Consider the following 24,652-nt stretch of genomic DNA (forward strand, 5'->3'; position numbering starts at 1 on the left):
AACACAAAAAAGTTTTGATAATATTAAATTATAATTATACATGCAGAAAACAGTTAAAAACAAATAAATGATGAATGAAAGGGATAAATGAAACGTCAAGGTTGTTTCCCTTCATAGACAACTATTGCCAGAGTTAAAGGCAAAAAATTCCCCATCATCTATTCGAACGTACATCTGTAATTTATCATTCCTGACTGGTAAATGAAAACATTTAAAGTAGTTCCGATATTCAAAAATAGAGGCAACCATCGTTTTACAAACAACCAATCAAGTTTCCTGATGACCACAATCGTCCAAAATGATCAAGAGGCGATTCACCAACAGGTTGGACAAATGTATCAATAAGAATGAATTACTCACCGACAGCCAATATGGATTTAGAGCTAACATTTCAACCTGGCACTGATGAAAATTACTGAGAAAATGACCAACACCATAGACCGCAGAAAGTGTGCAGCTGCAGTATTTATGGATTTCACAAAATCTTTTATACAATTAATCACAACATCCTTTTTATGAAATTCCAAATTTTTGAATTGGGTGACATGCTACAGCTATCAGGAAGTAAACATAGGAGACTTCACATAAGCAAGTTTAAATATTACCTTTGGAGTACCCCAGGAGTCAATACTGGGACCAAACCTGTTTAACTTGTACATTGACATCTGTAACTCACTAAATGTACTTCAAAAACAGCAGCACAAATACTATAATGACGTGTACTGTATAGAGAACATACAAATCAATTATTTCTAAAATCACAAATATTAAAATGTGTTCTAGTAAAGTTTCAAACAACTAAAATTATGCATAAAGCAACAAATAAGCTGTTACCCAAAAATGTCATACAATGCTTTCCAACAAAAGAGGAGAAATATTGGAAAACCTAGATTTCAAACACTTATATATGTGAGAACAATGCTAAAACCCCACAGAATTTCAATCTATGAACTAAAATTATGGAACAGATTGAGTACGGAACAGCAAAATGAATGATTTCAAGAAAAAATGCAAGCAGTTGATGCTTGAAAAGAAGCGTTTTGAACCACTGTGCACATACATAATGAAATGTCTAACCACTTCAACACTCATTACTTTGCATTATTGCGTGTTCATTGTCAGTACTCACCCATTATGCCAACTACGTTCCGCCGTGTCTATTTATTTATTATTATACTGTATGTGATTATTATTTATTATGACTATGAAAGGACCATTACAGTTATATTACCACATTGTTTGTTGTCTTTGTTTTACAGTTTTAGCACAGAAAAGAAAAATACTTGTGGTCATGTTTCACTTAAGGATTGTGGATAGCCTGGAAAAATTCCCCCCAAAAGGTGCAATGTTCCTCTAATATTTAAACATGCCTCATACACCTACTTACCACGTTTAAATTCTAAACGGTAAAGGTATTCACCACTAATGAATGATAATGTAGGATGCCCAATGAAACATGGAATCGCAATTATGGTGCATTCAAGGATCACCAAACAAGCATAAAGACATAAGCATGGAGAAACGTTTTATCAGTGGTACATGTATGCTTCACATTTAACTTGTCATCCATTTCCAAATTATTAAAGACTTATGGTGAATGAGATGCATTTTCTGCGGAAAAAAACTGCGGACCTATTATGCTTTTTTCGAATTTTCTGACCTATAAATGTAGTTAGAATGTTGTATTCTCGTATAAAACGATACCAGAGTTTCAGATAATGAGGTTTGCGCATTTGGAAGTGAGCCCTGAAAGAAGTTTGGGATGGCTCAAAATGCTCTGTTTCCAACAGTGTGGTAAAACTGCTCCTTTGTGATGTCACAGATAGGCAGACTTCCTTATATGGTTCATAGTTAGGAAGCACGTTGGGCTTGTGACCAATCACAGTTGAGTGGGCATTTAAATTAAAGCAGACCGTTTTGGCACAAATTAAAGGAAATATTATTGTAGGTTATTGTATGTGGCTGCTCTATAGGAGTCCACAACTCAATACAAAGGGATGAAAAATGAGCATAATATATTTTAAAGAGCCGGGGCATGAGAGAAGCAGCTGGAAGACAGCACTTCCAGTGCATTTTCTTTTTTGTATTTGTCGTTTGCTGTCATTTTTACACTGCAAGTTTGCTTGTTTGTGTTGCTCCGGGTTTCAGATGATAGCGTTCACCAAATTAACTGCAGAAAAATCACACCGGAGTTTCTTTTAACAGACACAAATGTGACAAGTGTGAACACAGCCGTAGACTCCAGACTTGTTTGTGCATAAAATCAATACAGAGTTGAGTGAGACACGGACACCAATCTGGATGAGTGCATATCACACGTTTGTACAACCTGGCTCGGTTATGGAGATGCATCATGACCTTTGCTCTCAATCACAGAACTTCTTCAGATTGCTGTTTGCTGAGAGCTCCTCTTTGTGTTGATTCATATTGGGACGGTGCTGTGTTTGGCAGCATTGGGTGGAAAGTTTGCAGTCTTAACCCCGAGACAAGAGCCACTCCAGGTAGCATGATTAAACGGCAATGAGATTTCAACAGTTCTGTGTGCACTTGAATGGACAGCAAAGTTCACTGTGTCTGTCCCATTGCATCTAATGAAGCATTTTGATGACAGTGCACTGAACAAATGAAAATAGTACTTGTGTTTTCCTCAAGTATATGAACAGTAGAAAGATGGATTTATGATGGATTTATTTATTTCAACAACCAAATAGTTATAAATAATTGAATAAACATATCTATCCAAGAGTCTGACAAAAAGTCCAATTAAAATTTTCTTCTACAAAAAGAAATCTAGATGCAAGCTTTCATTTCCCTCATGGGTGGGGGGGTAGGGGATGATTATTTCAATCATGTCACTGAAGAAGTCAAATTTCAGAAAAGAACAGTGAGGTTTGGGCAGCGGCGTTCCAGCTTCCTCCCCATTATTCCAACACCACGGTTGGTTGCTTGAGATTTCCTTCACTGCTTTGATGAAAATGTGCTTGGGCAGGCCAGTAAAGTAATGACCGTTTCTCAGTGTAGCACTGTGCAAGGTTGCGCTGCACTTCACGCTCATGTTTTGGCATTACATTCAGCACGGACACTTGGGAGCACAATATACTGTACACTTAAATCTGCCGTAAATCCTTTAAAATATATTGATGGGCCTTATGCCAACTTGCAACATATTTATTTTAGTGATGTAGCACCAAACAATATGGAAAAATTAAAATATTAACTCACCACCGCCTCCTCCCAAAAGACTTGAATTTGCTGAAAAGAGAGGAAAAACATGTCAATGTTATATGATTCTGCAAATGTTGTTTACTTTTTGCAAGCTATTACTTGACGAAATGATTACTGCTAAAGACAGAGAGAGAGACATAAATAAATGGGACTGTGTCTTAAGTCTGAATTATGCCCCAGTGCCAGCTGGCTCCGCCTCCTTCAAACCCCCCGGTGGAGCTTAACATGCACCTCCAAATAAATTTGCATCAATGGCAATGTGCATTGGATGTTGCACAAAACTGACTGGTCAACTTTTCCTTATACGTGATTGCCCGTGTCTCTCACAGAAACACCAAAAAGTCCACCAGAACAAAAGAAACAAGTTGAACTGCTGCTAAAATTGAACAAATACACAGTGGGACCTTGGCCATCGATTTGTTCCAGAAGGGCCGACTCTAACTGAAAAACTAAATAATGCTCATGATGCTTAGAGTGCACATCCAGGAAGTAGTGAAGTGGACATGAATATCACATTTTGAAATATGCAGCGTTTGTGATCACTGGTAAATGTTAAGTTTGATCAAGTGTAAAATTACTACAGCTTCTGTTGAATGACAAAAAGTGTCTTACATCCCACTCTTTGGCGCAAACAGGTGACGCCGGGATTGCAAGGTTTATAGAGTGTCTTTCTGTGTAAATATTCATTGTTGCAATTTTTTCCCATGTTTTAAATTTGATGGTTGTGGCTCATATTCAGATGTGATCAATAGTTGAGAATTTACAGTAAACCCATCATCTATTGCAGACACTAAATCAAGAAGATCGTGTCTTTTGGGAGCAGTCACATCTCCAATTAAAGTAAATGTAACCTGAAATTGTATTTAAATCTTTAATTCTTCATTTATATGCATTTAGAATTGTTTCATGTATGTAAAATTAGAGCATAATTGTAAAACTTCTGTCATTGTTTGCATGTTTCTTATAAAAAATACATTAGACACAAAGTTGGACTCACGCAGTACATTACTAACATGACATGATATGCGCCATATTGCAAGTTAACCAACAAAGGTACACACACTGAGCCAAAATTTGGTATACATTTTTTACGCCAACCAAAAAACACGCTTACTGTGGCGGACACTAACCGAGGCTCCAATGTATAATACTTCCTTGCATTGACCCAAATTAAGGTAAACGTAACCTGAAATTGTATTTAAATCTTTCATTCTTCATTTATATGTATTTAGAATGGTTTCATGCATGTAAAACTACAGCATAATCGTAAAACGTCTGTCATTGTTTGCATGTTTCTTATAAAAAATACATTAGACACAAAGTTGGACTCACGCAGTGCATTACTAACATGACATGATATGCGCCATATTGCAAGTTAACCAACAAAGGTACACAGACCAAGCCAAAATTTGGTGTACTTTTTTTACGCCAACCAAAAAGGGTCCAATGTATAATACTTCCTTGCATTGACCCAAATCTACTATACCATACAACAATTCAATCATTTAGGTTGTGTTCTGTGAGAGACATCCATTCCACATGACAAAGAGAAAGATTAGATGATTGAAAAAAGAAAAAAAAATCAGTTAATTTGGGTGGGACAGAAAGTAGGAAGTCTGTGTTTGAAGTGTAGTTCAGATAACGGGTACTGGAACAATCACACTACTAATATTCCTTTGATGATCTTCCATTCAAGCTATATCATTAGCAGTCAAAAGTACTGCATTATAAGCTTATTATTTCTTTAAAAAAAAAATGTTTCCGTGCACAAGCAACAGATAATGAACATGTGGTGTCAGGGAGAGCAGCACAATCACAGGCAGGCAGCAGGGTACTTGTGGAGCTTCCACAACTTTCTGTGGCACCATCATTGCATTGCATTGTTGTCCCTGAGCAGCACGTAAGCGTGGGCACGGGGACAAAAGAAAGCTCTCCCGCTGCAGAATTTGCTTCATCAAAGGCCTTTTGTTATTTTTGTGTGTGTGCACATACAGTAGGCGCATAACATAACAAACAATCTCCGCCAAAGATATACTGACAGTCCACTGTCATGTTTACAATGGTGCTTCTGTTTTTTTTTCCCTCTGTGAAGAGAGATTACTCAGGACTTGTTGTCGACTATTATAACAAAGTGATCAAATGATGATTATGTTTATTGCCATTGAAAAGTTTGCCAAAATGTCGAAAAAAAGACAACTTTTAAATAGCTATAACACGTGCTCATAATAAATGTACTTTGGTTAATTGTATAATTGTTAGGTACATCGCCACCCATCTATTATAAACACAAAGCAATAGTTTCAGCGCTCACCTAAAAGTAGGCTGCCATTAAGGTCGTTTTGTGAAAGTCTATCATCATTGTCTAGTCACCTGGGGAGTCTTCTTATTCCTGATCTATTAAAACACTGGGGTTTAATTACTTGACATTATGGAGATGCATACCAGAGGGGGGCTGCTTCATTTACTCCACACCTAATCAGAGAATGAAGATGTGTGTTCTAATCAGTCAAATCTTAAGTGTGTGTGTCTATATGTGTGTTTGAATGAGAATGAGAGGTTTTTTGTGTTTTCTATTCTCATCTTGCAGGGTAGAAGAGGTTCAGCGGCTGTTTCCTCTGATATAGGTTGGATAAAGATGAGTACAAGAAAGATATGGCGTGGGTGTGGGAGGTAAAAATGCATTTTATGTATTTTCGTTTCATTTTCTCCTCCTAATAGTCAAAATGCTTGAAAAAGATTTGGGCTGTTTATCTTGAAACACACGGTTCTGCGTATGCACTCAGAATATCTACAGCCTGAGACACAAGAAAAAAAAAAACAGTACAATTCTAGCAATTCCACAAGATGAGAACAAGACAACTGAAAGAGAGGAAGTCTCCACTTTTGGGCACTACAGCCTTGTGCCTTATTCACTGCAACTTGCCAAAGAGGTGCTTCAATTATCCCAAGTGAAAATCAAAACAGAAATCCATATTTGGCCACATTAACCCCTCAATGCATATTTTATAGTGAGTCTATTAATTATAAATAGTTCTCGTTGCTGTTTGCACCTGCCCTGGGCTTCGTCTGGGTATCGTGGAGTGGTTCCAACACATTTCTGCCTTCAGTGAAATGTGAATAAAGTCAACAATTGGTCATATTTAAAAAAAAAAAAAAAAAAAAAACATTTTCCTCTACAGTGGTTTACAGCCTACAGTGTAATGTCACTTTGTTCATGTTTAAAGTAGAAATAAGGAAGTATTTCTCCAGTGCTCTCCCTATACGTATGTGTACGATCAGGCATTAGTTACATATTGTCTGATAAGGCCAAAGTAGTTCTTAAAATTGATACTGTAAAAATTAAAAACACTTTATTTTATTTTTACAGAATTTTGTAACATGCAAGTTTAATGTAATCGTAACTAAGTAATACATTACAATGCACAACAATGTACAAGAAATTTGCAAGATTTGACAGCAAGATGTTCAGGACTCTGGCGTCCGTGAATGCATCTTGCTCGCTAAAGGTGGATAAGGAGGGTGTGTTATGTTTTTATGTTGTGTATTGGTGTGGAGAGCGATGGAGAAATGTGTACAAGTTTACAGTGTTGAAATTGAGCACTGTCTTGGTGTGTTAAGGTCGACAATAAAGTAAAAAAAAACAAAAAAAAGCATCAAACTGTGTGTCTCTGTAGCAACATTACTTAAAAGATGTTCTTTGCACAGTAACAACTGTGGCACAGGTGGCTAAGTCGGCACTGATTTAGCATCAAAATAAGGCTAGTCCGCCAACACTGAAGTCGGTGGGTAGGCAAGGACAGAGATACTATTCTCTTTATTACAAATCAGTGAATTACAGAAATGTTGATAAACCTGCTTAACATTCATTCATTCATTAATTTTCTACCGCTTAGCCTGGAGCCTATCCCAGCTGTCTTCGGGCGAGAGGCGGGGTACACCCTGGACCAGTCACCAGCCAATCACAGGGCACATATAGACAAACAACCATTCACACTCACATTCATACCTATGGACAATTTGGAGTCACCAATTAACCTAGCATGTTTTTGGAATGTGGGAGGAAACCGGAGTACCTGGAGAAAACCCACGCATGCACGGGGAGAACATGCAAACTCCACACAGAGTGGAATTGAACCCTCGTCTCCTAGCTGTGAGGTCTGCGTGCTAACCACTCGACCGCCGTGCCGCCCTCTTGCTTAACATATTACATGTTTTACTTTCCCCTTTGAAACAACACTGCCCATAGCCTCATTCTCTATTAGTGTACTTCGATTTCTGCCGCCTCAAAGGATGTTCTTGAGTCAATACTTCAAGGACAGACCAGACCACCTATCCACCTCTACAACTACAAAGAGCTAATTACAGGCAAAAAGCGGCATTCGATTTTTTATTTTTGTTTTGAAACAAATATATTTGTCAATTAAAGCACACAAGGACAGTTGATATGAACCATTTAATGAGGGCAGAGGCAGGAGGCGTGGCCTATGAGGTGGTGTCTGTCAGGAGGAGTGTTGTCCCAATGGTAACCACAACATAGGTCATAAATCGCAATGGAGCGACTCCCTGGGCTGCCTGGAAATGGCAGGCCATTAGGAACTGCTGGTCCACGACATTAGCCTAATTCATCCAACATGCATGCACTGTCACTGTGGGAACACCCACTTCCTGTCTGCCCTTTGAACTCCGCCGTATCCTCACATGCCAAACAGCCAAAAGGAACATTGACTGCGAGCGACACTGCTGTGCATTTTAATAGCAAGGAAAATATTGATTACAGAACCACATGGTATCATAGCTGCAGTATATGAATTGTGGCACTGCATCAAGTCCCCAAACCCCCCACCCCCCAAGCCTGAGCCTGTGTGTATTTGCACTGCAGAGTGCACAATTCTTGATAATACAGCTTAATCAGAAGTGGTGGTGCATAACCATAAAAACTACTGGAAGTAACTATCAGTAGTAAATTGATATATTGCCTGCCTTGTGGTCTTTGCCACCTGAGGTGAACCCTTAAAAATATCATAGCAGACTCTCACGGGTTCCCTCATAAGTTCAGTAAATAATGTTATACCGCAACCTGAAATTCAGTAATATAAATACACAAATATAATACACAAATTTGCTTGCTCAATAGCAAAATGGATATGTCTCCAAATGGTATGCCATGATTCTGTCCAATATAAAAGACTCTATGATAATCAGATATGTGATAGCTGCTGAAGGCTCTACAATGTCATTTTAACTTGACATCGCCTCATTAGAGGTCACGAATGACTGCAGATGATCGCTTCTCTTGTGTAGGATAGAAACAAGTAAAATGTGTGCACACAATTCTGGTTAAAAAAATAATAATCAAAAGTCCCAAGTGAAGATGACATTCATACCCGTGATTATATACGATTTGCTTAAAATAAACATGTGGGTTGAGTAACAGGACTTTTCTGAACACAGAAGCAATGCAGTAAATGTATTCTTTGCTGGAAAAGGGTTCAAATCAAATGCAATGACTGTACAGTCGATAAGGATGTCCACTAATATCAATTGATAATATTGGTCATATTGGTGTCAATTTTTCTACTAATAGTACTGATATCGGCAAGCAAGTGAGACCTTATGAAATTGCACTGTGCTCCACTGAGCAACAAAAATTGGAAGCTCAGATAAGTTTTGCCTTTGGATTGTAAATATGTAATTGAAAATGACTTTAAAGCACTATTTATGGCTTATACTTCTATTGTAATAGCACACGCCAGTGAAAATCACTCAAAAGTCACATGCAGCAGCAAAAATAATAAGCTACAGCCAGTTTATAAGACCTCTGCAAAGCGCCATAGTTCCCCCCATATTGTGATTCACACCAAAAAAAATAATTTGTTGCATCAGTATATGATATTTCATAGAACCTGAAACTAGTCCTGTATTTTTCCAAGTGCTCTGACCATGTTTTTGTGATATATATTTTGTGTTATATGCACAAATGCTGAAAATGACCTCTCAATGTTATAGAATCTGTAAAAAAAAAAAAAAAAAAAAAAAAATAATTCTGGATCCAGTAATCAGATGACCGCCAAAATTAAATCACTTCTTCCATATCCCGTTTCTGACAATTCCTGAAAATTTCATCCAAATCCATGCAGAACAAGAACAAAGCGGAAAAAAGCATAACCTCCATGTTTTGTGACGGTAATAAGCATATGGTTATAAAGGAACAGTATATATGGAGCACATAATTAACACATATTTTAGCAGTTTGTAGTGTTTCGGTGTTTGGACTGAAATATCATAGTTATTTTAACAAATCTGTTAAAAAAAAATATATATATATACACATTTGCATTTCTAGGCACCAAAATTCCATTGGCATGGACACTGCCAGCCAAGACATCACTGCTCTGGTTCAAATATCACTTATCCACAAATTTAGATGAATATTGGAGATTCCCATAATGACCCACTTCAGTGTTTGCAATTTGTTTTCACTTTGTTCACTGAAAAAGGTGATGGCTTTGGTTGCAATTGTTGCCATGAAGACAAAAAAAACGTACTTTTCCTAATCAGTCGTCAACTAGTCAGACACTTGAAACGGCCATTAGCTCGTCCTCTGATCTGTTCTGACGTCTAACGTGTCAGCCCAAAATGTTCAGAGAGTTAGTCAAGTGAAGAGCTTTTTGCAAACTTTATATTTTGTGTGGAATACACAGACACACACTTTTTTTTTCCACTTCAACAACCTTCCTAACAAGCACTGCTACTGGGCCTGTGCGCACACGCAATCACATGCACGGTACCCGCGTCAATGTGCATGCACGAAAGCACAAAACAACACCACTGGAAACCGTCAAGCTCGGATTTGATATCCAGAGCAACCAATCCACTGTCTGTAGATCTCTCTGTTGACTTGTGGCATCTCAAATCCCCTTCAACATTGGCTTCTTTTCTTCTTTTCAATTTTAACAGCATCCAAAACTCACACAAATAGGAATAAAACTTAACCGACAATCAGTTGTGGGATGAAGGAAAAGAAGCAGCAGTGGTATTTCTTATTTGTGGTGTATTAAAAATGCATGCTACACCACACGTGCTGTCTCGCCTGATGATAGCGGTTGGCGTTTTTTTGTTCTTTATAGCTTCTAGTGGTCCCAGAGGAGCCCGACAGAGCCAGACAAACTTAGAGGTGGCACTATCCCAGCACGTAGGCTCTCTCTCTCACACACACGCATACACATACACACGAATGAACGAACAAACAAACGCCAGGCTCATGCTTGAAGTAGGCTCAAATATGCAGCGCAAAAGAAATGATGCAACCATGGCATAAGTAGGCATGGTGCGCAAAACACAACATTGGGACATTATCTCAATATTTTATGCAATACCAACTGCATGTCATGTATAAGTGCAGAAATGTTGTGTGTACAAACGTCAACGGTGGTGCACTTGACAATTTAGAGGGAGAATGAACACATGAATCTTTTATGATAGCAAACTGTGCCTGCACATACTTTTTTTGGATTCTGTTGCACAGCAAAATTGTATTTGCAGACTTAAAAAAAAAAAAAAAAATCTCACATAATAGCAGCATTGCCCCAGAAAGTTTTTACTTTGAAGTCTTTCTCCAGTCATCAAATTCTCAATAATTCACATTTCATATTTTACCGTCACATTTATTGTTTGAAAATTGGATTATTCATACTGAAGTTGATGTGCGGATTCATTTTGCTCACAAATTCAAATTGAATTCTGCTTTAGGTGATATTTTTCATTCAAATCACCATCACTAACATCAAAACAAATAGCACTAATGCTGCAGAGTTGTCACCAGCTGAAATGATGTTGTTTTTGCTGCGACAAGCATACAGCGGGACTGTGATGATGTCTGAATGTATCAAAGTGACAAGAGTCTGGTGTCACAGTGATTAATCCCCTTCCTCCGCAGGCTTGTCACCTTCATAACAAACCAACAATGCCAGATGCCAAAAACCAGCCCACATGTCTATTGTTATAATTACCTGACCTTCAAATCCACATTAATGAGCACGGGATGATCCCATTCTCTTTCATCATTTGGCTTCCAAGCCCTCCTTTTATCTAACAAGGTCACCTTTCACAACACTGTTTCGCCCAGAAATACACATCCTCCTCATAAATATACATATACCTGCAACCGCTCAACCTCCGATTCCTTAGAAGGAGGAAATAAAAAGATGGCAACTTCAACACATGATATTAAAGCATGGGCGTCCTTTTTCCCCACATACTGAAAATGAACAAATGCAAGGGCCAATTTATAAACAAACAAATTATTCAGCATGTTTCACTTAAATTTTTCATCAAAGAAACTACATCAATTTATTTCATAATTTCCAGGCCTGCAAGAAGAGAAAAACTAGCATCCATACTCGGTTACTGCTTACTGCAACCAGGCAGAAAGAGATAAAGCCCTAAATGACTCAGAATGACCTCCTCCACACACAGATGTGTTGCTAGCCTTGTTGACACTTCATCAGCACAACGTACCATTGCAGTGCAGTTTACACAGAGCAGAGAGAGGCACAACAGCCACATAACATCATTTGCCTGCAGCCTGCCAGAAAAAAAAGGGCTTACTGATAAGCAGGCAAAGTACAGTCAGTAGAGTCCATGCAGTTGGACTCGCAGATCCATCTTTCCGAAACTGTATTTTAACTTCCTTAACAAAATGCATTTAAATTGCACTTAAAAGATTCCGGTCCCAGTGGTAACAATTGGATCGCAGCAGTGTGAGTGTGAAGGTTATGCGTGGAGTGAGTTCCGGCTCCAGACAGATCCGATTTAAGTCACCGACTCATCATCCCCGGACGGGAACCTGTAATCAGGCTGGAGAAACTACATCTTAAATGCATTACCTTATTTGTGTGTGTATTGTATGTCTTACTGAGATAAAAGTACCTATTAATGGATGCAATTACTGGAGGTAGGGGGATTGCTCAGCAGAGAAACTGAAATTAAATTATAATGTGTGAATTGAAAGTTTTTGGCTCCAGAACAGAGGTAATGAACATACCTTTGCCAAAATATACAAAGACCAAACTGGCAAGAGACTAACTAAGATAAACTGCGGAAGTACGTGATGATGAGCAGGTCTCTTGGATGAGAGAGGATCTTGAATGGTTCTTCACTAATATGGTTTGGTGTTACCGCCTATTTAAGACATTCATTTATTCATTCATTTTCTACCGCTATTTCCTCATGAGAGTCGCGGGGGTGCTGGAGCCTATCCCAGCTGTCTTTGGGCGAGAGGCGGGCTACACCCTGGACTCTTAAATGGCATATTATTTGTTATTATGTCTACTATATTGGGGTAATAGGAATGTAAAGATGACTATAGGGGTGTTATATTATGTCTATAAGGCTCTAATGTGCTATCTATTCATTCATTCATTCATTTTCTACCGCTTTTTCCTCACGAGGGTGCTGGAGCCTATCCCAGCTGTCTTTGGGTGAGGGGCGGGGTACACCCTGGACTGGTCGCCATTTTCGACCGCTTATCCTCACGAGGGTCGCGGGAGGTGCTGGAGCCTTTCCCAGCTGTCTTCGGGCGAGAGGCGGGGTACACAGGGCACATATAGACAAACAACCATTCACACTCACATTCATACCTATGGACAATTTGGAGTCACCAATTAACCTAGCATGTTTTTGGAATGTGGGAGGAAACCGGAGTACCCGGAGAAAACCCACACATGCACGGGGAGAACATGCAAACTCCACACAGAGATGGCCGAGGGTGGAATTGAACCCTGGTCTCCTAGCTGTGAGGTCTGCACGCTAACCACTCGACCACCGTGCCGCCCCTATTTAAGACATATTCAAGCTAATTTTGTGTTGTGAATGATGATGCTATCAAAATCAAATGTTATTGAATGCAATCTTTCTAACTGCGTGGTTCTTTTTGGTGAGTTGTATCCACCATTTTCCTTGTTGTCATAGTAACATGAGTCTTAAATAGCATATTTTCTGTTATTATATCTACTATATTGGGGTAATAGGAATGTAAAGATGACTATAGGGGTGTTATATTATGTCTATAAGGCTCTAATGTGCTATCTATGTAAGTATTAAATTTATATATAAGGAAACCTACTTCATAGAAATTCACTTAACACGGTTAACATATACATATTACCCTGGCAAAGAAAATCTCAAGGGGTTTAGAACATGAATTCAAAAAATATTCTTTCATGGTGCTTAGAGAGAGTCAAGCACCATGTTCGCCATTGTTCCTGCTCTATCTCACAGGCTGTCTCACAAGCCACATTTCCCAGCTGAAAAACTGCAGCAGACAGTTCAGCTCTACAAAACAGGCTTTTAGCTGCCAGTAGGAGTTGTTAGAGCTATCGCTTCTCTACAGTGTAATCATAAAGTTGGCGGGGGTGGGGATTGGGGGGGTGACAACAGCTCATTGATCACATATTGTGCCATTGCTGATGATGACAGCTCACATACAGTATGCAGATAACATTAAAAAATACATATCGAATTGTCTTCCAAATGTGTTTTTCTTTTTAAATTTGTTTCTTGCTTACAAATTCCAAAATTCCTTCAGTGTATTGTCATAAATATGTGTTTTATTTTACTCTTTGCATTCACACAGAATGGATGATTTCTCTGTGTAGTTACAGAACAACATGGCTGCCATGTTTGCAGTGCGTGCAGGATCACTTTTTTTAATTTTGCTTTTATTTGTTTTAAATATATTCTCTCATGGCTATATAATCGGGCAATTAACTCAGCCAGGCCCTTTTATTCATTAAAAAAATTACATTGTGTTTCATTAGTGCAAAATGAGTGTTAACATCGAAGTCAATCTGTCAGCTACTACAGGAGATATTAAGTCCCACTTGCCCAAAAAAACACCTAAAAAAATAATCTTTCATTCCATCTGCTATAAACCTTGAAATATAGCATTGTACTTTTGAACATGCAATAGTCATCGGTCCTAATTCTTAGTTTTGATCATGTTTTAATGTAAAATGTACCCCAATGGCAACATGTAAATATGTTTGTGAGCCAAGTCAAAGAACAATTTATGTCACCACAAAGTAGTCTATTCATCATTCCTAATGGACGATTAAATCAACTGGAAGATTAATCGGTCAGGAACTAACATTGAAAGATTAAGGAAAAGATCCATTATACTCATTTGTATCGCAACTTATACCAAAACTTCTACTATTGACAGGGGGAACAACTAAAAAACTACAATAAAGCCACTTTCTCTCTTGCGGTTTTGAAACTAATTTATATGTTACTGGTCAGTGTGAAAAGTACAAACTTCTTCAGCGGGAGTGGTAACGTGCACGGAAATATGGATACTGATGAACTACTAATGAGTAGTGGTTAAAGTTACAGTAGTTACTGAGGAACCAACCTACCTATGTTTGTGTATCTTATTATCAAGTGATACCATGAATTCCGCCATGTCAGGCCCAGGGTGTGAAGTTTAACACCCAACACTCGCGTATCCACCTTGTTGCATTGAATGCAACATTGTCACACCAAACACTGGCGTAAATTCCGCCTGCTCTACTGCCTGCAATGCTTCTGCAGAATGTCAGTGTGAAAGGGGCTTCTGTTACTGAAAAGCCTCCATAAAAATATTTTATTTTAGAAGAAAAGACTTCATAAATACATTCCACCCACATGCAGCCAAGAGAATGAAACAAAATCATGGAGATCAGACTAAATAAATGACAGACGTTGCAGACTGAGGAGGTGAAACAGTCACCTTGGGGGAACTAAACTAGAGAATGGATTCACAATGGCTGTATCGCTCTATGATATTGCCGCCCTCATGCTGAACTTTGCAGCGCTGCTTAATTGCAAACGTTAATTGACTTGCCTCCAAGGCTCTTTATTTCATTGCCGATACCCAAAAACGCAGCTGTTGTAGCCATTTTAACACTGGTGCGTATGCCAAGATGTTAACTGATGAGAAAGATGTGCATGGATTGCGTATTAGCTTGACTGTTGGGTTTACTCATGATTTATAAAAATCTTTTTGAGAGGTAGGGGGGGTGACAAGGGCTTTGCCAGGAAGCCATATTAAGTGACTTCAACGCGTCTTTGTCAAGCAGCACTTACTCTAAAGTTCACATCCGCTATAAGAGGTGAGCAGCAAATGAATGGAGCCAATATCCAGAAGCAGTTCCCGAGGCTTGGTTAGACAAACAGGCTGGTTTAACATGAGACTGTCAGCTTTGGTGTTCCTGTGTCAGCGGGTTGGGCCAGTGAACAACACAGCCTGCTTCACTTTGGCAGCTTCAAAACACCCCTACAAAAACAAATATCACGCTTGCACACTACTTAAACTGTCACTTGCCAATGCATGTCACTTTTACACTTTCCGAGGAGGCCAGTTCACATGAAAGTTAAAAGTTTCAAGTTTAAAATGAAAGTTTGAAGCGCACACATTAAGGCAATGATGTTGACTACACACTAGAGCTGCAACAAGGAATCACGTATATTTCCTGAGCTGTACAACTCTTACCATGTGTACACACAAAAACTTCAATAGGTACCTCCGGGTACTCCGGTTTCCTCCCACATTCCAAAAACATGCTAGGTTAATTGGCGACTCCAAATTGTCCATAGGTATGAATGTGAGTGTGAATGGTTGTTTGTCTATATGTGCCCTGTGATTGGCTGGCGACCTCGTGAGGATAAACGGTAGAAAATGAATGAATGAATGAATGTGTCTTGTTGATTTTGCAGCACCGCTTGATTTCTTTATATTTCTGGGACTGTTCTTTCCTTTGATCCAGCATAATTAACTGCAGGCGTTACATTTTCCCAAGGAGATTTTTTAATCTTTTTGTTGGTCACACCTGCATTAGAGGTGGTGTAGTGGTTAACGTTCTGGACTTTGGAGTGGACACCACGGGTTTGACTCTGAGTAAGCATCATCGGCATCTATCAGGAAGGGCATCCAGAATATAAAGGGCTCAAACCAAAAATCAGTATGCGGATCAAAGACATCTGCTGTGTCGACTCCGTAATCAGGAAAAAGCCGAAATAAACAAACACCTGCATTAAGTGTAATTTTTCAGTTTGTTTGTACGTCTTTTACAAGTACTTCAATCTGGGTGCCGGATAATCACCTCTTCTTCACCCTCGTTGCTATGATTTTCGGAGCGGGACGAAGTTCATTCATGCATTCTTAGGGCCTGAAGCTTAACAGGCACTAAAATATTCATTTAGAACTGGTGAGATTGATCAACCCACATTAATTACTGGTAGTGATGTTACAAGAGGTGCCGGGGCTTCGAAGCATGTGTCGAGTGGGCACTTCCGCGAAGCGTGTACCGAGGCTTGATTCATTGGGAGGAGAGCACGGAATTGATGACGTCCGAAGCCTTGCTGCCCGGCTGTACCACGTGACGGCTTCGGGAAAGTTTGTCAGTTGAGCGTGTGGATAGTGTTTGTCGAGGGTTTGGTTAGAGAGAGAAGATATGGAGCCAGCTAGAAATAGGAAATAGTGTGGAAACATTTTGACTTGATCAGTAAGCCAAATCAACACGATTAAGAGATGGTATGTTTGCATTTCAAAACCTGTATTTTCACCGTTTGTCATTGTTATGTTAGAGGTGAAGTACTTATTGTGTTTCAAGGAGTTGGGGTACAATAAGAACACCTCATCCATGTTCAGGCATTAACATGCCTTTCATGAACATAAAGATGAAACTGGACCTTCACCCGTTCATGGTAAGGTTAATAGTACTACATTATAATATTAATATATTACAGTATTACCAACACAACCATGATGAAGCTAGCCATATCACATGATACATGGCATTTATGGACAAGAAAAAATTCAATATTTTATATATACTGTATATTTTATCTTACACTTTGTAGATTAATCATTTGGTTATACATTTTTTTGTAGTACATAATCATTTCCGGGCAGCACGGCGGTCTAGTGGTTAGCGCACAGACCTCACAGCTAGGAGACCAGGGTTCAATTCCACCCTCGGCCATCTCTGTGTGGAGTTTGCATGTTCTCCCCGTGCATGCGTGGGTTTTCTCCGGGTACTCCGGTTTCCTCCCACATTCCGAAAACATGCTAGGTTAATTGGCGACTCCAAATTGTATGTATGGTATGAATGTGAGTGTGAATGGTTGTTTGTCTATATGTGCCCTGTGATTGGCTGGCGACCAGTCCAGGGTGTACCCCGCCTCTCGCCCGAAGACAGCTGGGATAGGCTCCAGCACGCCCGCGACCCTCGTGAGGAAAAAGCAGTAGAAAATGAATGAATGAATGAATAATCATTTCCAAGAGCCAAAACAGATCAGCATTCAATGCATCACACATGAAGATCCAGACGCCTGTAATTCTATCCAAGGCCAGTAGGTGGTTTCATGTGCACATGAAGCTTCAAGAAATGAATCAATTCCCGAACCAGTTGACTGAAATAGTTCGAAGCCTCATGGGGCTTCATCTCGCCATCATTAATTACTGGTGTGCACAAGAATGGCGTCTGTAGGTTTGATAAATACGCTAATAAACACATTCTAAATTCGAATTTAGAGCCTTTTCTATGCGCAGGTTGATAAATGAGGCCCCGGGTGTCAAAAACAATGCATATTGACAGTACCACCCCAGGAGAAATCCCTGCAGTTCCAATGATGTACTGTTTACTTCCACATCTTATGTTGTGTACGGTTGCTTTCTCGTAAAACCAAAGGGCAACCTTGACAAATTGCTCAAGAAAAAAGGTCAGTGAATTGAGCATTTGTCAAACCCAATCAAACTCTTACACCAGTTAAAAATATACCAATCATTGTGTATACAGTATGTGAAGAACAGACAGCGCTCTGTCTGTAATAGAGGTCATATGGATATCTATATTCCAAGGCTCCAAAATGAAAGCTTTGCATGGCCACAGATGGCTAAAAGCACAATTCAGTTAGGAAGGTGGGATGGATGACTGACTTAAATGGAATTGGCAGCTGCACAGGTAGACAGACTCCTATCAACCTGCAATACATTAACTAGTCGCTCTCCAATCGCCCGACAGTTGCCAGCAGTTTAACAGTATTACTCGACCAAAGGGGGGCAATTATTATGCATGGATTTCAAAATGTGCACGAGGAAGTCTTTTTCCGAATAATAACCACAAAATATTAATCAACTCTGAAAGAATTTGGCTCAGCTTCCAATAATCCTATCAAGTCTGTTTGAAGCTGCCAAGATGGAGGCATCTTCTTTACAGCATAATAACCGTCACATTGCTAAATTCACGTATCAGACTGCCTTCTTTGAGCAGCGTTGGCATCAAGAATGTGACACTGTGCGGATTAGAACGCTCCTCGAAGGAACAGCAACTTGGTGAGCATTAATGGAAGTTCTAATTATGGGAAACCATCAGGAAAGAAGCGGTTCAAACTCACCATTAAGGAAGCTGGACGGGCAACTTCAACTATGCAAAGCGTTTAATTGGATTATATCTGTTTTTTTTTTTTTTTTTCTACACGGAGAGGAAGATCAGCATGGCTTCAGACCCATCCAGAGCAACACTGCCTGATACAAGTGGTACAAATCTGTGCCATGGTGTTCGATCAACTATACTTCATTATATGGTAGAATATAAATATCAAATATGCATAGGCATATATAGGTTTTGGTCATTGTAGAATTAATGTTACCTTTCTTGTTTCATCCCAAAATAAGATAAGATAAGATATGCCTTTATTCGTCCCTCAGTGGGGAAATTTGAATTGCACAGCAGCAAGAGTACAGAATCAGTTAAGCAGTACAACATACACAATGTAGAAAAATAAACAATATAAACAACCCAAGTATTAACAAAATAGTTTTTCCTAGAGTTATATACAATACAGTATGTAGATAATATGAAACGAGATGAGATATATGACCAGTCTATACACTGAGATCTTGCTAGTGAGTTAATATGAGGCATTTGGAAATACTTAGTATATTGCACATGGAGGTTGATCAGATATTGCACAGTGAATGGGGTCTGGAGTAACTATACTGAATATAAAAGCAAGTATTACACAGATGTACATAGTGGTGTAGAATGTAATCATTGATAATTATATACATTTAATTGTAAACAAATCTTAAATGTCAGTAAAATAATGCCGGCCATCAGCAAGTGAAGTCTCCATAGCAGCATCCAGAGCATCTGTGTTATTGTCTGATTAAATAAGCTTTTTTTGTACTGATGTTGCAAACAAGCACAATTTTTGCCACAGCAGGATCCCATTTACGAGTTAGACGAGGAGAACGAATGCCTTCTGTCCACTGTCTGCTGTGTGCAAACAAGGATGTAGTTTAATCTCTGCTTTCATCTTTAATGAGCTATGATGCAGGATGAAGTTGGCAAGGCCTGCAAGCAGCGGCTATCACGGGACCCAAGTTTCACACAGTAACACAATAGATGTGAGTGTGGCGAAACGACATCCGCAAACCATTAGGACGGGATGAAATTATTTTTATTGTGGTTAGCCGTGTCAGATAATTCTGCAAGCGAGACAAAAGGGAGTACCTTTTCAACAGAAAAGAGACCACAGAGAAAAGCGTAAGATTAACATCCATACACCATTTTTTGTGCTTAAATACAGTGGACCATCCAGAGTCCATTTCACTTTGGGCATGTTCCCTATGGCCTATGTTATCATAGCTGCTCAGTAATGCAAGTTTGTTTATGTTCTTTTCTCCCAGGTATGATGGAAAAAACACAATCATGGATGATAAGATTTCCGAGGTGAGGAATATCTTCTATCACAGACCTTGAAGTTTAAATATATTACTATTCAATTACTATTCAAATAATATACAGTATATTATATCAGAGGTGAATATATTTTCAACAGTCTATTATCTTTATTTGGTGGTGTGATCCGTGTTTGCGCTGCATTCAGTATTGTTTGTTTGATTTTTAATTTTTTTTTTTTTGTCCAATGAGATTTCAGCTTTTGTGTGTTGCCATGTCAATCAAATCTATCTTGGGTCTTCAGAATCAGGAATGATAGCCCATGACACATCAGCAATGTTTGGCATTTCGGATTTTACTCTTAAGGCCAGCACAAGATTGATTGATCAGAGAAAAACTGTTCAACAAAGTTATGCCCGCAATGGCTAACTGAGAGTGATAAACTTAGCTTTCTTTTGTGTCGATACTTATATGTTGTCATTGTGTAAGCTCAATATTGATTCCGAACTGCTCCAGGTGGTGTGGCAGCAGATATGTTTAGAGTTGTTTGAGCCCTTAATCACATAACCATTTCATTTACGCTCGTTACATTTGGCTAAGCACCAAGTAATGCTAACATGCACATTTCATTCATTCATTCATTGTCTACCGCTTTTCCTCACGAGGGTCGCAGGGGGTGCTGGAGCCTATCCCAGCTGTCTTCGGGCGAGAAGGGGGGTACACCCTGGACTGGTCGCCAGCCAATCACAGGGCACATATAGACAAACAACCATTCACACTCACATTCATACCTATGGACAATTTGGAGTCGCCAATTAACCTAGCATGTTTTTGGAATGTGGGAGGAAACCGGAGTACCCGGAGAAAACCCACGCATGCACGGGGAGAACATGCAAACTCCACACAGAGATGGCTGAAGGGTGGAATTGAAACCTGGTCTCCTAGCTGTGAGGTATGCACGCTAACCACTCGTCCGTTGTGCCGCCCACATGCGAATTTACTAATGCTAAAAGTTACTAGCATCACAAATATCTGTGACTGTATTAGTATATATGGGGACTTATGTTGTTAAAGGAGACCTATTATGCTTTTTCCGCTTTTCTGACCTATAAATGTAGTTAGAATGTTGTATTTTCGTGTTAAACGATGCCAAAGTTTCAGATAATGAGGTTTGTGCATTTGGAGGTGAGCTATGAAAGAAGTTTGTGATGGCTCAAAACGCTCTGTTTCAAAAGGCGTGGTAAAAACTGTCCCATTGTGATGTCACAAAGGGGTGGACTTCCTTATATGGTTCATAGAACTTAGCCCAAGAACTTTGGCCGTGTGACCAATCAGAGCGGAGTGGGCGGACTGTTTTGGTTGGAAGCACAAATCAAAGGAGCTGGAATAGATGCAGATTGTGCAAAATCAAAAAAAATTTCCGTGTGTGATGCTAGGAGACCACAACTCAATACAAAGGGTAAAAAATTAGCATAATAGGTCATCTTTACGGATACAGTAGTGATAGGATGTTACTTATTGTGTTGGACTCTCTGCGCCAGCATGGTTTGGTGGTTAGGTCGCCTATGCTTACTTACCATGGGGGACCGGGCTAAGTAAGTCCCCACTGAAGGCACGGTTAACAAATGCAGCGCCCGACACAGCATGATATGAATAAAAACTCAAAAATGTATTTAACGTTTGTGCATAATGACCAATTATGGACTCAAAGAAGAACATTTGTTTCTCTTGATCCCGGGATGTCTAATGGCCAACACTCCTCATGGGAGGGTTGTTAAATAGGAAGCCAGCTGCACAGGGCAAAAGTAAAAAGCAGAGTTCCTCACGGTTGGCCTAAAGTACCGCCTATTTGACTACAGTAATCTATGATTGCTCCCATTGCAATTAGAAGATGAAATAGCCTCAGAACAGCTGTAAACGGTGGCCTCGCAGGAGGGCACTAACTGCAGATGATGTCAAAGGCCTCTTTAAAGAGCAGCATCTGTTAAGGTACCATGCAGGATTCATGTCTCAGAGCCCGATAACGGCAGATACAACAGTGCCCATCTGGAAAATTGCAGCAACACTAAAACAACAAATGTTTTGTTCCTACTTCAGGTCAGTGTATTTTCAGTAGCTGTTAAACAGCTGTTAAACTAAAATGACTAAAATTTCCTTCAGGATTAATAGCTACCTAAACTAAAGTGTGCTTGCTGACGTTACTTGGGGAAGGTATGGAGATGTTCTCCTATTTTTATTAATTGCTGTTTCATGTAATTCTTCTATTTATTCATTCATTCATTTTCTACCGCTTTTCCTCACGAGGGTCGCGGGGGTGCTGTAGCCTATCCCAGCTGTCTTTGGGCGAAAGGCGGGGTACACCCTGGACTGGTCGCCAGCCAATCATAGGGCACATATAGACAAACAACCATTCACACTCACATTCATACCTATGGACAATTTGGAGTCACCAATTAACCTAGCATGTTTTTGGAATGTGGGAGGAAACCGGAGTACCCGGAGAAAACCCACGCATGCACGGGGAGAACATGCAAACTCCACACAGAGATGGCCGAGGGTGAAATTGAACCCTGGTCTCCTAGCTGTGAGGTCTGTGTGCTAACCACTAGACCGCCGTGCTTCTTCTATTTAATCTTTTATTATTATATTTTATATGTCCTTTGTGTTTTCTGTGTCAAGTTTGACTGGGGGAGCAGTTAAAGGGGACCCATTATGCCTTTTCCACTTTTTCGACCTATAAATGTTGTGTTCTTGTGCAGAATCTGGAAGATCTAGAAAGCTCTATGTGCGGGTTACTAGGTGTAGCTGCTTTAGAGGACTCAATACAAAGGCTGAAAATGAGCATAATAGGTCCATTTTAATGTAAGTATAAGATGCGATTTACAGTACATCAAAACTTACATCAAGATTTAAATCTCAGTGTCGAAACAGAAATTATACGTAGCCTGAAGACCACCTGTATAAGTAAAATACATGCTTTTAGAAAGAATATACTATAGTGTCTAGATCAGGGGTCTCAAACTCAATTTACCTGGAGGCCACTGGAGCTAGGGTCTGGGCAAGGCTGGGCCGCATCAGGTTTTCCAAAAAAAAAAAAAAAACTGCATTTATTAAAAACAAAAAAATATACAAACTTTTTCAGTGCTTTGGTTCCGATTTTCTCTGATAAAACATTCCACTGTTCTCAAATATCTTAATTTTTATTTATTCTGCACAAAATAAGATTAAAAATAAATAAACAAATCAAGAATAAAGAAAATCAATCAATCAGTAATAAATAAATATAACAATAATAATAAAACGGCAAATAATAAAAACTTAAGAAACCACATATAGTTGGTGGGTAGACAAATTATTTTTTTCAGATTAAAATGAACAAAGCATTATTAGAGCCCTGTAGACATGACAAAACACGACTATAGTCACATTTATACTCTTTATTTACAACATATTGCGCAACTGCAGGGTCTTGAGACACATGCTAACTCGCAAACTAGAGAGCTAGCGACCTAAACAGTAGCCTCCAAGTTATTTCCTTTAAACTTAAATAACCAAAAACTTACCACTTCCACACTGATAGGGAGGATAACTATGAACAGTTATTTAACCTTTAACATGAACATTAATCAAACGTAATAATTTTTTCTGGGTACATGATACCATACAGCATCCATATCAAACTTGCGCGGGCCGCACTAACATTAAACTTTCATATCAAGACGGGGGCCTCAAACTAGTGTCCTGCGGGCCACATTTGGCCCGCGTGTTTGAGACCCCTGGTCTAGATGTTAGTTTGATAGCCTAATGTTTGGATCCATGGTCATCCAGGCAGTACAAGTAACCATAAGAACGTTGCCAGTCATTGTAACATACTGTATTGTAATGACCTCAGATTGTTCTCAGTAGCATTCACACAACAGCAACCATCATATCAAGTCTATTGTGCTACTATTGATTGTGGATTATTTCCCTTTCTTGTGCTTGTATTGACTCCAGCATGACATCACTACCACAAAAGTATGTATGAACAAACTGTACTTCAAACACAAGATAATTTATACCAAACTTTGTGCCAAATGCTCTGTCAGTCTCCTGTTTTCCCTTGCACACTTGAGAACACCATTTATGTGGTCGATAAATGATATTGTCATCTCCAAATTTATCATTTTTAGTTTTTCTATCTGTCGGAATTCCTTGCAAACTAGCAAAAGGAACCAGTGTGTTTGGGAAAAATAGCCTCCCTATTTATCCAATTGCAAAAGAATGTTGATTTCAAAGACGGCAAATGAGCACATTCTGACAAAAATAATCATTCACAATCTAAAGATGTAACATTTCCGTGTGTGAGAACATGAGACGAGACTCCAGACTCCTCTCAAGACAATTGTGATTCCAGTAGACATACTGTACATAGTCGTGTGTTTTTCAGAAGTGCACAAACAGCAGCTTGCCACTCTACTGCGCCAAACCTAGTTTGTATTTGACAGGAGCCGCATCGAGCTACACAGAATTGAATAAATTAAGAAGGAAGTTGCAAACACTTTTTTGATTTCATCCAGAGGGATAACAATGAGAAAGACCGTTTGTTCTCCAGTGTTTCATAGAGCAATAGAAAAACAGCTACACACTGTATACCCAAAAAGAAAGTGACCTAAAAAGCAACATAATCAGTTTTTCAGCTCACTTTGACAGCAGTGACGGGC

General features: G+C 39.2%; 1 protein-coding gene across 2 annotated transcripts in view; it reads right to left on the minus strand.

Moving 5' to 3' along the window:
- macrod2 (mono-ADP ribosylhydrolase 2) overlaps nt 1-24,652 on the minus strand; it is a 452,466-nt gene that overhangs the window by 340,874 nt on the left and 86,940 nt on the right. For both annotated transcript variants that reach the window (XM_058058340.2, XM_058058339.2), the window contains exon 4: nt 3,223-3,252. In XM_058058340.2, the coding sequence (XP_057914323.2) occupies nt 3,223-3,252 (30 nt within the window). The remainder of the gene's footprint in view (nt 1-3,222; nt 3,253-24,652) is intronic.

Source organism: Doryrhamphus excisus, linkage group LG20 (assembly GCF_037039965.1).
Source record: "Doryrhamphus excisus strain RoL-2023G ecotype Guam linkage group LG20, RoL_Dexc_Guam_v1.1, whole genome shotgun sequence".
NCBI lineage: Eukaryota > Metazoa > Chordata > Actinopteri > Syngnathiformes > Syngnathidae > Doryrhamphus > Doryrhamphus excisus.